Genomic DNA, 16,788 nt, shown 5'->3' with positions numbered 1-16,788 from the left:
CATTAAACTAAAGAGCTTCTGCACAGCAAAAGAAACTATCATCAGAGTGAACAGGCAACCTACACAATGGGAGAAAATTTTTGCAACCTACTCATCTGACAAAGGGCTAATATCCAGAATCTACAATGAACTCAAACAAATTTACAAGAAAAAAACAAACAACCCCATCAAAAAGTGGGCAGAGGACATGAACAGACACTTCTCAAAAGAAGACATTTATGCAGCCAAAAAACACATGAAGAAATGCTCCTCATCACTGGCCATCAGAGAAATGCAAATCAAAACCACAGTGAGATACCATCTCACACCAGTTAGAATGGCCATCATTAAAAAATCAGGAAACAACAGGTGCTGGAGAGGATGTGGAGAAATAGGAACACTTTTACACTGTTGGTGGGACTGTAAACTAGTTCAACCATTGTGGAAGTCAGTGTGGCGATTCCTCAGGGATCTCGAACTAGAAATACCATTTGACCCAGCCATCCCATTACTGGGTATATACCCAAAGGACTATAAATCATGCTGCTATAAAGACACATGCACACGTATGTTTATTGCGGCACTATTCACAATAGCAAAGAGTTGGAACCAACCCAAATGTCCAACAACGATAGACTGGATTAAGAAAATGTGGCACATATACACCATGGAATACTATGCAGCCATAAAAAATGATGAGTTCGTGTCCTTTGTAGGGACATGGATGAAACTGGAAAACATCATTCTCAGTAAACTATCGCAAGGACAAAAAACCAAACACCGCATGTTCTCACTCATAGGTGGGAATTGAACAATGAGAACTCATGGACACAGGAAGGGGAACATCACGCTCCGGGGACTGTTGTGGGGTGGGGGGAGGGGGGAGGGACAGCATTAGGAGATACACCTAATGCTAAATGACGAATTAATGGGTGCAGGAAATCAACATGGCACATGGATACATATGTAACAAACCTGCACATTGTGCACATGTACCCTAAAACCCTAAAGTATAATAAAAAAAAAAAAAAAAAAAAAAAGAACCTTCCAGCCAACAGGAGTAGACTACATATTTTTTTCAGCTGCAAGTATAATGTTCACAAAAACATCATATTCTTGGTCATAAAAGCAAATCTTCACAAATGTTAAAAGAGTTTAAATAATAAAAAATATGTTCTTTTTTTTTTTTTTGAGACGGAGTCTCATTCTGTTGTCCAGGCTGGAATGCAGTGGCGTGATCTCAGCTCACTGCAACCTCCACCTCCTGGGTTCAAGCAATTCTCCTGCCTCAGCCCCCCGAGTAGCTGGGATTATAGGCACACACCACCATGCCTGGCTAATTTTTTTTTTTTTTTTTTTTTTTAAGTAGAGACGGGGTTTCACTATGTTGGCCAGACTGGTCTCGAACTCCTGACCTCGTGATCTGCCTGCCTCAGCCTCCCAAAGTGCTAGGATTACAGGCGTGAGCCACCATGCCCGGCCTTAAAGTATGTTCTTTTTTAAAAAACATAAAAATATTTAGAGATTTTTAAAGTAAAACTGGGAAAGTCCCAGGCAAGGTGGAATGGTAGGTAAGTCCATACAGGTTCCATTTCAGTATCAAAATCTATAGTATATTTCAACCTGTATGCACACTGAGATTTTTTCTAATTGTGGTAAAAAGGGTATAACATAAAATTTGCCATCTTAATCACTGTTAAAGTACAGTAGTGTTAACTATATGTACATTGTTATACAGTAGATCCATAGAACTCTTTTGTCTCATAAAACCAAAACTCTATACTCACTGAACAGTAACTTCCTTTTCTCACTCCCCAAATCCCCTAACCACCATTCTACTTTCTGTTTCTAAGAGTTTTACTGAAAAAGTATGTTCTATGGCCATAATGGAATTAAACCAAAAATCAAAGATAACAAGAGAGTCTCCAAACACTTAGAAGCTAACATACTTCTTTTGTTATTTATTTATTTATTTATTTATTATTATACTTTAAGTTTTAGGGTACATGTGCACAACGTGCAGGTTTTTTACATATATATACATGTGCCATGTTGGTGTGCTTGCTTCTAAATAATCCATGGGTCAAAGAGTAAGCCTCAAGGAAAATTAGAAAATATTTAGGACTGAACAAAAATGGAAAGAAAACATCAAAATTTGTAGGATGGAGCTAAAATAATGCTAAGAGAAAAATGTATAGCATTAAATGCTTAGAAAAAAAATAAAGTTCTCAAAGTCAATAATCAAAGCTTCTACCTTTAGAAACTAGAAAAAGAGGAGCAAAATAAATGCAAACTAAGCAGAAGCAATGAAATGACAAAGACAATATCAGAAATCAATTAAATTAAAAACAAAAAAATTCTGGGTGTGGTGGCTCATGCCAGTTATCCCAACTACTCAGGAGGCTGAGGTGGGAGAATCACTTGAGGGCAGGAGTTCAAGACCAGCCTGAGCAATATAGAGACACTGCATCTCTAAAAATCAGCCAGGTGTGGTGGCACATGCCTGTAGTCTCAGCTACTTTGGAGGCTGAGGCTGGAGGATTGTGTGAGCCCAGGAGTTTGAGACCAGCCTGAGAAATATAGTGAGACCACCCCCATCTCAAAAAAAAGAAAAGAAAAATCAACGAAATAAAAAACTGGTTCTTTGAAAAAAATCAATACAATTAATAAGCCTCTAGCAAATCTGACCAATAGAAAAACGGAAGACACAAATTACCATTATCAGGAATGAAAGACAAATATCACTACCAATCCTGCAGAAATTAAAAGGATGACAAGGAAATATTACAAACAGCTCTATGCACATGAACTCAACAAATCAGATGAAATGGACCAATTCCTTGAAAACCACAAACTACCAAAACTCACCTAAGAGCAAATATATAACCTGAAGAGTCCTACAGCTATTAAAGCAATTGAATTCATAATTTAAACCTGTTGAAGAAAAAAAATCTGTAGTGGCTGCTTCTGCTGAGGGACTAAAGCATGTATTTCTCAGCTGGGTGCAGTGGCTCACGCCTATAATGCCAGCACTTTGGGAGGCGAAGGCAGGCAGATCGCTTGAGCTCAGGAGTTCGAGATCAGCCTCGGCAACATGGCAAAAACCTCTCTCAAGCAAAAATGCAAAAAATTAGCCAGGTATGGTGGCACTCGCCTGTGGGTCCAGCTACTCAGGAGGCTGAAGTGGGAGGATCGCTTAAGCCTGGGAGGCGGAAGTTGCACCACTGCACTCCAGCCTGGGAGTGCACCACTGCACTCACCCACAGAGTGAGACGCCATCTCAAAACAAGCAAACAAACAAACAACAAAAATAAACCAGGCATTTCTCACCCTAGCATTCCACTTTCTTTCTAACCAATTTTTCCATCATTCCTGGTGTGTTCCATTCAAAGGGGCTGTTCATATCCTGCCTTCAGTTTTCCATCATTTCACCATGTGCTCATTTGTGTAATTCTTGGTCTGTTGAAATCCTACTTGTTCTTCAAGACTCAAATCCCTGACTTTCATATTCTCCCAGATCTCCTCAGCCTGCATTATTCTAGTTTTTAACAGAACTGTCTCCATGAGACATTGGGCAAAGCAGCCACAATGGAAATTGCTGTAAAAATGTTAGTGCGGTGATTATGAGATAATGTTCCATGTGAGGCATTATTTTTGTAATTCGTGACTAGGAATAAAAAATAATTAGGTACTAGGAAGAAATCTTTATATCTTCCCAGGAATCACTCTGCTTCATAATACCCAATAAAACTAAAGAGCTGATCATGTTTCGCTTTTTGTCCTGGCAGCCAGGAAGCCCAAGGCCAGTTTTCAAGCTACTCTGCCCACTATTTACGTTTTTATTTTCTTTGGTTAGTTTTCTATTTGTGTTCATATTTCATTATTTTATTGCTTATGTTTTCATTGTAAAGCCACTTCAAATTCTTTGTAAGTCTTGCTATGACAGGCACTTAACAAATATCCAAATGACTAAATGAAAGCCTCTAAAATGCACATGCTCCTCAGAGCAAAACACTATCAAAGCATTACTTCTCTGATGGCCACTTCCACCTGGTGGAAGGGAAAAAGTACTGGGTACCTGGGGGGCAGGTGTTTGCCTGTCCTCAAAGAAGTTGTTCTAAGACCTAGAGTCATGTGTCTCCCTCATGATCCTTTTCATTCATGTCTCTACTCAGCCTTGGGGGATCCACTGATGGAGTGAGAATTGAGTTTAGCAAAGGCTCTGATGTGGCTTTACTTTAGGGCTGAAACCTACTACAGAGGACTACAGGATCTGCTTGGAGCTTATGAAATAAACATAACTCATTTCTCAATGAAGACATAAAGATCTGCAAAGACTAGTCCTTCTGAATACCCCTTCCTATCTGAAAACCACACCCTGCTGTCATGGGAATTTGTGGGAATGGTCCATGGGGATTGACTCCAACTCCAAAGTTTCACTAATGCTAAAAAGGTGTAAGGGATGCCTCTCACATTTATTTTTTGACTTAAGATATTTAATTTTTTTAAATTTTTGTGGGTACATAGTAGGTATATATATTTATGGGGTACATGAAATTTTTGTTTTTTTTTTTGAGATGGAGTTTCGCTTTGTCCCCCAGGCTAGAGTGCTGAGGCGCGATCTCAGCTCACTGCAACGTCTGCCTCCCCAGTTCTAGTGATTCTCTTGCCTCAGCCTCACGAGTAGCTGAGATTACAGGTGTGCACCACCAGGCCTGGCTAATTTTTTTGTATTTTTAGTAGAGACGGAGGTTTCACCATGTTGCTCAGGCTGGTCTCGAACTCCTGACCCCAAATGATCTGCCCACCTCGGCCTCCCAAAGTCCTGGGATTACAGGCGTGAGCCACTGCGCCTGGCCCATGAAATGTTTTGATACAGGCATGCAATGTGAAATAAGCACATCATGGAGAATAGGGTATCCATTTCCTCAAGCATTTATTGAGTTACAAACAATCCATTACACTCCAAGTTATTTTATCTTTTTTATTATTTATTTTTTTGAGGCGGAATCTTGCTCTGTCGCCCAGGTTGGAGTGCAATGGTATGATCTTGGCTCACTGCAACCTCTGTCTCTGGGGTTCAAGTGATTCTCCTGCCTCAGCCTCCCGAGTAGCTGGGATTACAGGCATGTGCCACCACGCCCAGCTAATTTTTGTATTTTTAGTGGAGACGAGGTTTTGCCATGTTGGCCAGGCTGGTCTCAAACTCCTGACCTCAGGTGATCCACCCACCTCGGCCTCCCAAAGTGCTGGGATTACAGGCATGAGCCACCCCGCCTGGCCTCTAAGTTATTTAAAAATATACAATTAAGTTATTATTGACTACAGTCACCCTGTTGTGCTATCAAATAGTAGGTCTTATTCGTTCTTTCTATCTTTTTTGTACCCATTAACCATTTCCACCTCTACTCAGCCCCCCACTACTCTTCCCAGCCTCTGGTAACCATCCTTCTACTCTTCATCTTTATGAATTCAATTGTTTTAATTTCTAGCTCCCACAAATAAGTGAGAACATCTGATGTTTGTCTTTCTGTGCCTGGCTTATTTCACTTAGCATAATGATAGATACTTTCTTTGTCACCTTCCCTTACGTCATTACCATCATCACTACCCCAGGTTCTCGTAACAGATACAGGTATCAAATTTCTGCACACACTATAAGAAACTTAAATATCTATCCTATATTATGTGTTTTCCAATCACTTGATCAGTGTTAATTCAAATAGTAGTTCAGGGTCCATGGTCTCTCAATTAAGAGATAGTAGACATACCTCAAAACTAGATTCCTAAGTCTTCAGGATAACCTCCAAATGTCTTAGCCTGGCATTCCAGACCCTCCCAGTGTGGATCCAACCTACCTCTTTACCTTGGTCCTGCTGCTTCCCACACCAGCCTCTGCTTACTCCACATGCAGCCTGAGCAGAGGTCCTCATTCACTCCCCACAATGCCTCTGACCGTTTCTCCTGCTTGGAACGTTCTTCTCCGTTTCCTTTATCACTCAAGGCACAACTCTCTGGCTTCCCCAACTGTTCTGTCTGCAATGTCTCTCCTCTCTGATACATTTCCTGCACCACTTGTTTGTGATTTAATCATAGTTGCCTTTAATTAGCTATTCTGAGCTTCTCAAAGGCAGGGATCATATCGACTTTTCCTTGTTTCCTGTGTTCTCCTCCTGGCAGTGCTATTCAGAGAAGGTAGTCACTACTGGTTGAGTGCATGACCACCCTAGAGGGCCAGAATTTAAGATAAACATTTACTGGTTCTGGGTTTAACCGGCTAGGCCCGTGCATCTAGTTGGCAGGGTGTGGCGTGAGGGGAGTAGGCCCCGGGCGCCAGCATCCCGGGGCTCCTAGGGTGACTCGAATATCCCTACAGCGGTAGGGCCTAAACAGGGGTTTGACGCCGCAGCAGGGAGGGTCAGGCGTGTGGGGCCTCGGACTTTAAGAGCATCCTTTCTGCAGGCCTCTCCACGTGAGCGGCGGTTTCTGGGTTTTACCTGATCTGCATCCCTTTTCTGCAGGAGCACATATCCTTGCGCAGGAAGAGGCTGTTCAGCGTGACCGCCCCGATCAAGAAGAAGAGCTGCTTCACCGCCTGCCTCACGAGCTCGGGGTCCAGGCCGTTCTGGCACATGGTGGTGTAAAAGTAGCTCAGCTGTTGCAGGACGGAGGTCATGGTGTAGCCGTCCGTGTCGTCTACGCTGGAGGAGCGCTTCCGGAAGCCTGTGGGCTTCAGGCCGGAAATGCCCTGCAGGCTCTCATACTCCAGCATTCCCGGAACTGCGGAGAGACAGGGAGGCTGTGCTGACATGCAAGGAGACACACGCGGAACGTTCCCGACGCTCTTCGGTTTGTTTCAGGAGATGGGACATTTTTCTACAAGAGTCAGTGGATGTACTTATGATAGAGAAAGCAAAAGAATCAAAGGTTTGGGACACCAGGGTGTGTGTCAGGGGTAGGGATGGACCGCTGTTTCCAGCAGGGCTGCAGCTCCTCTTCTAGGTTTGAAGCAGCACGTTTTTCAGCTTCACAGGAAAGGAGGCTGGTTAGCATCACAACCCATGGCCTGGGCATTAAAGCCTAAAGTATTTAAATTTCAGGAAATTAAGGAAAGTATACAAGAATTCGAATGGGGCTTTAGGATTTCAAAAATACTTGGCTAAGCCAAGAAGTAGAAGTACCACATAAATAGCAGTAGCAGAAGTTTCCCCAAGTTTTTTCCTTCAGGATAAACCATCCTTATAGAAAGAAATCTACCAACAGCATACTATTATTTATGGAATCATTATAAGCAAGCAAAGAATTAAAAGGCAGATACCTACATGATTATATTTCCTTGGCTTTTTAAACAATGTTACACATAATCACACATTACACATACCAAGTTTATGTTTTAAAAAGTCTTAATGTTACTATAAATATTTTTTGGTCATCAATTCTCTTCTTACCTATTATCGGTTGGATATTCTTTTCCATTATGATAATAAATTGATGATATATTCGTATAGCCACATCACTGAGAATCTGTCTGTATTCTGAAAGGTCAAAATTGTTCAAGCAATTCTTATTCTGTTGTGGACTATTATGCTTCATGAATTCCTAAAAGTAATTTTAAACATAAAATATTAGAATAATATGAACATGTAGTAAATTAATAATTAGCTACTATAACTCTTTTACCTTAAAACTTAATGTCTGATTTATATCAAATGAGTTCATGATGCTTGGGGTAGCATGTACCTTCTGTAAGAAAAAAATTGCACTGATTTCCTATATGATCACAGTCTATCATACTATCATTGTCCCACCCACTTCCATACAAACATTGTCCCTGGAACCTATAGACTAAATGGAAAAGCTCACAGAAGGCCCATGGAAGCGCATAGGAAAATGAAACAAAACTGCAGAGCATCCAAGGAAACAAACTGCTCTGAAGAGGTAAGTGGATACGATAAATGAGATTCATAACCTTATAATTTACAGGGTACAGACAAAGTTGAAATATTTTAAGGTGTGTGTTATGGATTGAATGTGTCTTCCTAAAAATCATACATTGAAGCCCTAAGCCCCTAGTGTGGCTGTATCTGGAGATAGGGCCTTTAGGGAGGTAATGAGGTTAAATGAGGTCATGAGGATAGGGCCGTGATCTAATAGTAAGATTGGTGTCCTTATAAGAAGAGACACCAGAGAGAGCTTACCCTCTCTCTCCCTCTTCCTGACCCGTGCACCCAGGAAAAGTCCTGTGAGGACACAGGGATGGAGAAAGTGGCTGTCAGCAAGCCAGGAAGAGAGCTCTCACCAGGAAGTGACCATGCTGGCACCCTGATCTCAGATGTTTAGCCTCCAGAACTGTGAGGAAATAAATCTCTTGTTTAAGCCACCCAGCCTGCGGTATTTTGTTATAGTAGCCTGAGTGAACTAATGGAATATGTTTAACATGTTCAAAGAGACTAAATAAAAAGAAAAAATTAAGAATAGGACATTATGGGGCTGGGTGTGGTGGCTCACGCCTGTAATCCAGCACTTTGGGAGGCTGAGACAGGCGGATCACTTGAAGTCAGGAGTTCAAGACCAGCCTGGCCAACATGGTGAAACCCCATCTCTATTAAAAATCCAAAAATTAGCCAGGCACGGTGGCGCATGCCTGTAGCCACAGCTACTCAAGAGGCTGAGGCAGGAGAACTGCTTGAACCCAGGAGGCGAAGGTTGCAGTGAGCTAAGATCGTGCCACTGTACTCCAGCCTGGGTGACAGAGTAAGACCCCATCTCAAAAAAGAAAAAGAAAAAAAAAAAGAATAGGACATTGTGTAAGAGACAGAGGTGAAAAGGAACAAGAGAAATTTTAGAAATAAAAATATGGTAACTAAAAAACCAGTCAGAGAGGGAAAAGAACATTCTATACGTGGCTGAAGGGGGCAAAGAAAGGATCATAAAACAGTGCTGAATAAAACATTCTTCCACTAATGTCTCACAGATGCCAGTTTGTTGTAAACGGACTAGTCTGTGCCTCCTGTTTTGGTATTCCTTTTAATCAGAGGTTGGATTTTCTTTACTTCTCCTTTTGTTCTATAGTACTAGTCAGATTGCTGTTATATTTTATTTTAACTTCCTTCCATTGGAACAACTGGTTATCTATATGGAAGAGGATATTAGATCATTACCTTACATATCAATTTTGGATAGGTAAAAACATAATTAATTGTGAACTCTAAATGTGAACTACAAAAGTTTAGAAGAGAGTATCTTCATGATCTCAGGGCAGGGAAGAATTTCTTAAGACAGAAATCATAAAAGAACAGGATTGACAGATTTAAGCATATCAAAATTCAAAAACTGTGTGACAAGGGACTTCATAAAGCAAATTAGAAGCTAAGCTACAGTCTATCCATATGATATAAAGACCTCCTACAAATCAGTAACAAAAAAACCAACCCTAAGAAAAAGGATGTGACTAGGCAATTCAAAAGGAAACCCAAATGACCAATAAACATATAAAAGTATGCTTGACTTCACTAGTGACCAAATAAATGTAACGTAAGTCAACAAGATATAATTTTATACCCTGACACTGGTAAAGGATAACAATGTCTGTCAATACCAAGTGTTGGTGAAGGTATAAGACACTGGAAACATCATACGCCGCCGGTGGGGCTGTGAAATGGTACAGCCATTTTGGAAAGCACTGAAAACCCTGAAAGCCACTTTGTTATTTTAGTTCAATGAAATTTTTCTCTGCGAGTACTTGAAGGTGGAGAACTCTTTTATGACATCCGCCTCCTGGAAGCAGAGTCGGAATGGCAAAGGAAACATATTTATAGATTATGGAGGAACCGTCAGGGTCCTGTAGAGAAAACAGCTGTGAAGAAACAGGCATTTTAAACCAAAGCCTGTATTTTAGAGTCATAATGCTAAACGTCTTACAGCCAGAAGGAAACTTTTAATTCATCTTATCTACCTATTGATTTAAAAGTAATGGAGACCTAGGAGGCCTAGTACCGTGCCCAAAATCTAAGCGGCTTCCAGAAGTCTCCTGCCTGTGGTGTATACCCAAGAGTCCAACAGATAACGTGCTGTTGGCCTCCTGGGTGAAGAGAATAGAGGCTCTGTTGAGCTCTGGCTCAGGAAGGTTACAGACTGGCTGTCAGCACAAAACAACAAGCAGGTGGGCGCCCCCTACCTCTTCTCCGCTGTACTGCTTCAGGCAATTGAGAAAATGACAAGTGTTGGAAAGCCAAAAGGACAGCATTTCAAAGTCTTCTAAATGTTCCTTAGAAAAATAAGAAAAGACAAAATTGGACTTGATGATTACTTGTACCTCTGAGCATCTTACCTGTTTGGTTATTTGTGGCTTTTGACCAAAATTAATTTTTCTTTTATTCACTAAAGCCTTTATCCAATTCATACATAATTATAAGAGCTTATACTTATTTAATAGGTCACAGTTTGTAACATGCTTCCGTACAGGTTGTGTCACTCATTATGAAGTGTGAAGTGGGTCCTGAAGGAATGCATGAGAAATGCAAGTTTCACTTCTTGCTCTCCTGAGTTCACACTCTCACTGGGAAGATAGAACAGAGTTTGGTAGGTGGTCAAGGGCCCAAACGATGGCTGTAGACTGTGCTACCAAAGCTCAGAGGACAAGGAGAGAGGATGGGGACGCAGAGCAGCCGGGGAAACCTCAGAGAGGCAGGAGGTCTAGCCCTTGAGGGAAATGGGTGGAGAGACAAGAGCTCAGGACTAGGACTGTTGGGGAGAAGGCCTCCACTTACAGGGCAGGAAGAAGAGGAACAAGCAGTGAAGGCAGAGCTACAGTGATCAGAGGGGGAAGAGGAAAACAGAGAAAATCCTGGCATTTAAAAGACAAGGGAGGAAGCTTTCAAGGAGATGGTGCTAATGCTTTGGTCAATTTAAAGGAATAAAAAGTAAAGAAACACCACTGGTTTTAGTAAGAGGAGTTACTGGTGATCTCTCTGTAGAGTGATGGGTTAGAAGCCAGCTTGCAAGGAGTGACAAAGAGAATTACTGGAGAACACTAGTTTAAGCACTTTGGCAGTCCGGGGTGGAGGGAAAGGAATAGTGGCTGAAGAGGGTATGTGGGCACATTGCTGTAACTGCTGTGTGCTGGAGGTGGGGAGAGGCAGGTCCTGGGCACGTGCAAAGGCACAGGGAGGGGGCCACAGAGAAGTTGAGACTGAAGATGCTGGTGAGAAAGCGGTCTTTTAGTTCTCATGCCATGCATCTCTTGGTTTATGAATATTTGGCTAAACATTCCAGAACATCAAGGGGAGGCAAATACTGTGTGTCCTGGGCTGAAACACAAATACTGTGTGTCCTGGGCTGGAACACAATGCCAGCTTGTCTTAAGAAAACCCAACTTATGCAAATATGGACAGGGAAAACATCAATTTATGGGAGCCCCTTCCAAAAACACTCTGGTGGCTCCTGTGAAGATGGTGACTATAAAGTATCCAGCACCAAACAAATGTGAATTTTCTGTTCCTAACTCCTGATAAATAATGAATTCATGATATTTTTGGAAGGAGAGGAGAATTACCATACTCTCATCTCTCACAAATCTAGTTTTTATGTTTCTTTCTTCCTAGAGTTTATTAATTAATTAATTTGTTTATTTATTTTTGAGACAAGGTCTGGCTCTATCACCCAGGCTGGAGTGCAGTGGTGTGATCTTGGCTTACTGCAACCTCTGCCTTCTGGGCTCAAGTGATCTTCCCACCTCAGCTTCCTGAGTAGCTGGGACTACAGGCACACACCACCACACCTGGCCAATTTTTGTCTTTTTTGTAGAGACAGGGTTTCACTATGTTGCCCAGGCTGGTCTTGAACTCGTGAGCTCAAGCGATCTACCTGCCTCAGCCTCCCAAAGTGCTGGGATTACAGGTGTGAGCCACCACACCTGGCCTTCCCTACAGTATTTAAAATAGAATTTAATTCCTCATTACTCTTTAGAACACATATTTTACTAAAAATGAGGTAAGGTCTCCCTAACTAAAAATTCAAATATATCCTAATATCAAACATCACTTCCCTTTTGGAGGGGCATGAAAAACACTGTTATTTTAGTGTTATTTATGTCTTACTGCCCCCTTCCAATATGGATCAGTATATTGTAATTCCCAGAAACAGATGCTTTTTAACATAACTGTAAACTGGTCATTTCCTAGAAAAAGAGAGAGAGAGAGGTTTTTGTACTAACTCCACTGTGGCTAATGGAATTTCCACACTCAGGGTAGCACCAGGTCTGGCTTAGAACTAAGTCAACCACCCTACCCACACCCAACATTCCAGAATGCACCAAGCATTACCAGAGAACTCTTTTTACAAAGCAACTGTCCCTGTAAGCAAAGATCCAGGTCTGTTTTAAAAAATCTTCAACGCTTAGATACAGTTATTTACTCATTGATCACTTACGGAGTTTCCAGGAAAAATAATTAGTATGCTAAGAATGATTTTAGGATTATGTTTCAGTTGGAAAGGAAATTAGCAATAAACTTTATGTTACTGTTAAGTTAGCTTCACAAAATCCCGCCCTTTGTCATTGTCATTTTTGATCATTATCCACTTGTCACACCACGAAGAGATGATTGCTCATAAAGAGTTCAGCTGGTGACTTCCGATACGTATACCATACACACATGGTCTCTGTCCTATGGTAGGTTCCCTCTCGCCCAGTGGTAAACTGCTGGCTGCCTGCTTGTCTAATCATTCCAATAAGGACGCTGACTTAGGGAATGGCCAACAGCAAGGTGGAAGGAACCTGGGTCCCTTCATGATCATGTAGAACAGAGCCACCTTCCAACCTAGATGGCTCATTATGGAACTGCTATTAGCAAAGAAAAATCCTCCCTCTTCTTTAAGACACTGTATTGGGCAAAGGGAGGTGGCAGGTGTCTTATAGCTACAATAGCTTAGCTTTACTAAGTAACTAACCTAACTAATACACAGTTCATCTTCATTTGTGGGAATAAAAATACACAATGTGCTTTTAGAAAGAAGAATTATATAATTGCCAAGGGAAGAGATGAGTAATTTTTCACTCCATTTCATTTCTCATGATTTACCCTTGTTACAGAGATAGAACCTATACCCCTCACAGCTGATAACTTCACACCCTAAGGGGATAGCAGTGGTGGGGGCAGTGGCTACCAGGTTGCGGTAAGGCTTTGAGGCCTATAGCAGATGCTTATCCATTTATCTTTCCCTAACAGCGTGGCTCCCTTCACTAGTTGGGCCTCAAACTTGTTTGAGGAATCACGTGGCTCACCACACAATGGAGGCTCAGGATGGGCAAAGACTGGGCATCTGGTCACTCCCATAGATGTGATACCAAGGGCCAATGTCAAAGGCATTTCCTACCTTAACCACCTGCTTGATGCCATTAATGGTGCTGTTCATGAGGGACTTCAGCATGTTGGCATCATTCAGAGAGTCTGCGTAGCGCACACACATGAACAGGATATGAGCCGGCAGCCCGGGGATCATGTTCACCACCACGCCACGGGGCTTCAAGTCTGAAGCAGAGAGAGCCAATTACAGCTGACAGGTCAGCTCTTCTCCTAAGGAACCTGTCACTAGGGGCAGGGGCTTGTTTGCTTTTCTGTGCTTGACGCAGTGCCTGCATGTATATGGATTTATTTCCTCTTTGAGGAATTCCGTCTGGCTCCTTTCTTGGCACAAAATACACAGGTGTCACTTGTTCCTCTTCTTGTTTACAAAGGACTTTCTCTTTCTTAAAAGGTTGAATAAGAGACAGAATCTTTATTTTTCCCTGGTGTGGAAACCCTGGATTTCAGACTCCCATTGTAGGAAAGAAACTCCAGTTCCATGCACCCCTACTCCAAGCGCTTTGATGAGGATGGGGTACAGTGTCCACAATCACATGAAGCTGCCTTGAATAGGGAAAGCAGGCACACCCAGTGCAGCAGAGGATGTCTAGCTGGCCTTGGGGAGAACAGAATGGCGGAGACGCACAGTGGGGATGAAGGGGAGAGAGAAATCTTACAAAAAAAGTTAAGATAAGCAAACAAGGATGTCCCCCTGGCTGCATGAAGACAGAAGAACAAAGAAGAGGCTCACACTGCGTGACACCAGTGATGGGGGGAAAGAAAAGGGTAGGGGTGCTCACATGAGCTGAGGGGGTCGCTCGCAGAAGAGGAAGGAAGGCTACATGTTGGCTTTCTGTTTTGAGATCTTGGGGCCAGCTGATAGGGAGGCAGATTTTTCTCCCTATGCCAGAAAACCACGTGGAAGGTCACAGTGAAGACAGTGCAGTAAGATTGGTTCTATGACTACCAACCCTTGAGCATGCACATGGGACATTCCTGTAACTGAGGCATGGCTGGGAAGCCCCATCGCATAGCCCGCAGAGAAATTTCTCAAGTCAAATGGAGCACAGAGCCACAATTACTTCCATGATGGCTCCTGTGCTGAGACACAAAAGTGAGGTGATGTTTCTTTTCTACCCTGGTCCTACAATTTGGAAAAGGTCAGGGCAATGGTTCTCAACTGAGGACAGTTTTGGCCCCCACAGGACATTCGGCAATACCTAGAGACATCTTTTATTGTCATCACTAGGGGTTGCTGCTGGCTTCTAGTGAGTAGGTCAAGGATGCTGCTCCACCCTTTGTTACTCCCCATTCACAGAGTTAACAGGTCGACAGTGCTGAGGTTGAGAAACTGGGCTGTGGGAAGAAGCAGTGGAAGAAGAAAGTAGAAAAAGGACCACCCCTGCCCAGGACTTTGGCACTGACTGATGTGCAAGTCTCAAAGAGAAAGCAAAAATCCAGAGTTCCAGGTTTCACTACCAAGAATGAGGTTCTGAATGAGCTTGGCCTCGTCTTCTCTCTTGTACTGCAGCATTCCAAGGTACTCCTTGGGTCCTGAGGATGAGTGCACATCATTGGCTGTAGACAGAGGCAAACAATCAGCTAAATACACAAAAGCAGCTTTCACAGGTCTCATAACATGACTACTCTCCTACCCCATTCTGGCTGGTTTGCACGTAAATGTCTATGGCTTTCAGATACATTAAAACTGTACTGTATTGTATCCTGAAGAATTTCTCCAAGTACTGACTCCTCTTTGTGAGTACATCAGTGAGTACAGCTACTGCTGAAAAGGCCCAATTATCCTTTGAAGAGCCTTATGAGTGCCTGATATGTATCCAGCACATGGTAACAGGAAAGAAATCCAAGATGTTGCCTTGTCTTCAAGATGCCGATGCTACTGTGAAAGAAGACTCGTGAAACATTTGGTGTGCAAAGTACCAATGTGCATGATCCTTACTGAGACAGCTGTATTAGTTTCCTATGGCTGCTGTAAAAAGTTACCACAAATATAGGGGCTTAAAACAACACAAATGTTTAATTGTACAGCTCTGGAGGTCAGAAGTCTGAAAGGTGAGCCAGGGTGGTGAATGGTGGTTCATTCATTCATCCCAGCAGTGGGGATGCAGCGGGGGCTGGGAAGCACAGACCTGGGCCCTGCTCTCATGGGGCAGACTGCCATTTGCCATTTATTACTGAAGGAAAAGGATCCTCAGTTTGCTTGTGGACATTTCAAATTTGAGGTGAGAGTTGGATAAGTAAGAATAAAGCTGCTCTTCAAAGAGATGAATATAGAAAAAGGAACAAACAAGATATAGCCTTGGCAATAAGGCTGGGAGGAAAGGGAAAAGGTAATAAAGAATCAAAGGGTGAGAAATGTGAGCAGGAGCCAAACAGAAAAGTTCAGTGACAGAAGCAGAAGGAGGGAAGAAGGGCGGAGGGTCCCTTTAACAGAGGCTCACGAGGACGCTTTATGTGTGCCGTGCAGTCCGTGTTCAGGATGTCTGCTTCTTAGCTCTCTACTTTTCTAATAGAAATTTGGATACTTACTGACCCTACATATGTAACAGGGACAGAAGGTGAATTTCAAAGCAGTTAATTGAAAACTTGTTCACAATTTCATTTTTTAAAAAAGGGAGCTAACAGAGGAAGAGGTTAATGTGTTAATTATAGGATGTCTCTTGCAAGTACATGAACGGATCTGGTATCATCTGAGGGGGAGGGAGCTGTCTTCTTGACCCAAAGGATCTTTTCATTAGCCCAGCACTAGGTCCCATACCTCACCACTTGAGAATCATTCCTTTGGGTTTCATAAGCTTTGGACCAGATAGAAAATAAACACTTGAGTGCACGTTAGCCTTAGCTCAAAAGAATAAGAAAACAAGTATTGTTTCTTACCTTTTCCAATTGTCTTGCTTAGCGTCTTGACTTGATCTTGTAGCTTTTTAATCACTCTGTCCTTCATGTCTAATTCTTCTTCAAGATCCTACAGCAATAAAAAGAAACCAAGATTCAGCTTAGAAGCACTTTAATCTATTTTTTTTTTGTTAACAGCTTTATTGAGCTACAATTCACATACCATACAATTCACCCATTTAAAGTGTAAACTCAAAGGTTTTTTAGTGTAGTCAGAGTTGTGCTACAATCACCATTATTTAATTCCAGAACATTTTGTTACTCCAAAAAGAAAATTAACCTTTAGTGTCACTCTCTAGTTCCTCATTCCCTTCCAGCACCTGGCAACCATTCGTCTACTTTCTGTCTCTACAGATTTGCCTATTCTGGACATCTCATATAAATAAATTCATAGAATAGGTTTTTTTGTGTGTCTGGCTTCTTTCGCTTAGCATAAGGTTTTCAAAATTCATCCACGCCGTAGCATGTATCAACATTTCATATATTCTTATGGTTGAATAATATCCTATTGTATGCATATACTACATTTATCTTGCTCTTATTACATAGG

The 16,788-nt window shown here is 42.1% G+C and overlaps 1 protein-coding gene and 1 long non-coding RNA gene across 8 annotated transcripts in view; one reads left to right on the top strand and one right to left on the bottom strand.

Annotated features, from left to right (window-relative positions):
• MYO5C (myosin VC) overlaps positions 1-16,788 on the bottom strand; it is a 110,353-nt gene that overhangs the window by 16,158 nt on the left and 77,407 nt on the right. For 2 of the 7 annotated variants that reach the window (XM_055279167.2, XM_055279168.2), the window contains exons 33-38: positions 16,221-16,308; positions 14,802-14,900; positions 13,354-13,508; positions 10,157-10,246; positions 7,428-7,578; positions 6,477-6,759 (exon numbers count right to left, since the gene is read on the bottom strand). In XM_055279167.2, the coding sequence (XP_055135142.2) occupies positions 6,477-6,759; positions 7,428-7,578; positions 10,157-10,246; positions 13,354-13,508; positions 14,802-14,900; positions 16,221-16,308 (866 nt within the window). The other 5 variants (XM_055279169.2, XM_055279170.2, XR_008657810.2 and 2 more) reach the window with 5 other exon arrangements.
• Positions 6,728-8,826, top strand: LOC129482787 (uncharacterized). The gene is made up of 3 exons (XR_008657811.2): positions 6,728-6,828; positions 7,824-7,917; positions 8,212-8,826. It is a non-coding gene; the product is annotated as an uncharacterized lncRNA (long non-coding RNA).

This window comes from Symphalangus syndactylus, chromosome 5 (assembly GCF_028878055.3).
Source record: "Symphalangus syndactylus isolate Jambi chromosome 5, NHGRI_mSymSyn1-v2.1_pri, whole genome shotgun sequence".
NCBI classification, from domain to species: Eukaryota; Metazoa; Chordata; class Mammalia; order Primates; family Hylobatidae; genus Symphalangus; species Symphalangus syndactylus.
The sequence above is the reverse complement of the archived record's forward strand: the minus strand, read 5'-3'. Positions and strand labels throughout refer to the sequence as shown.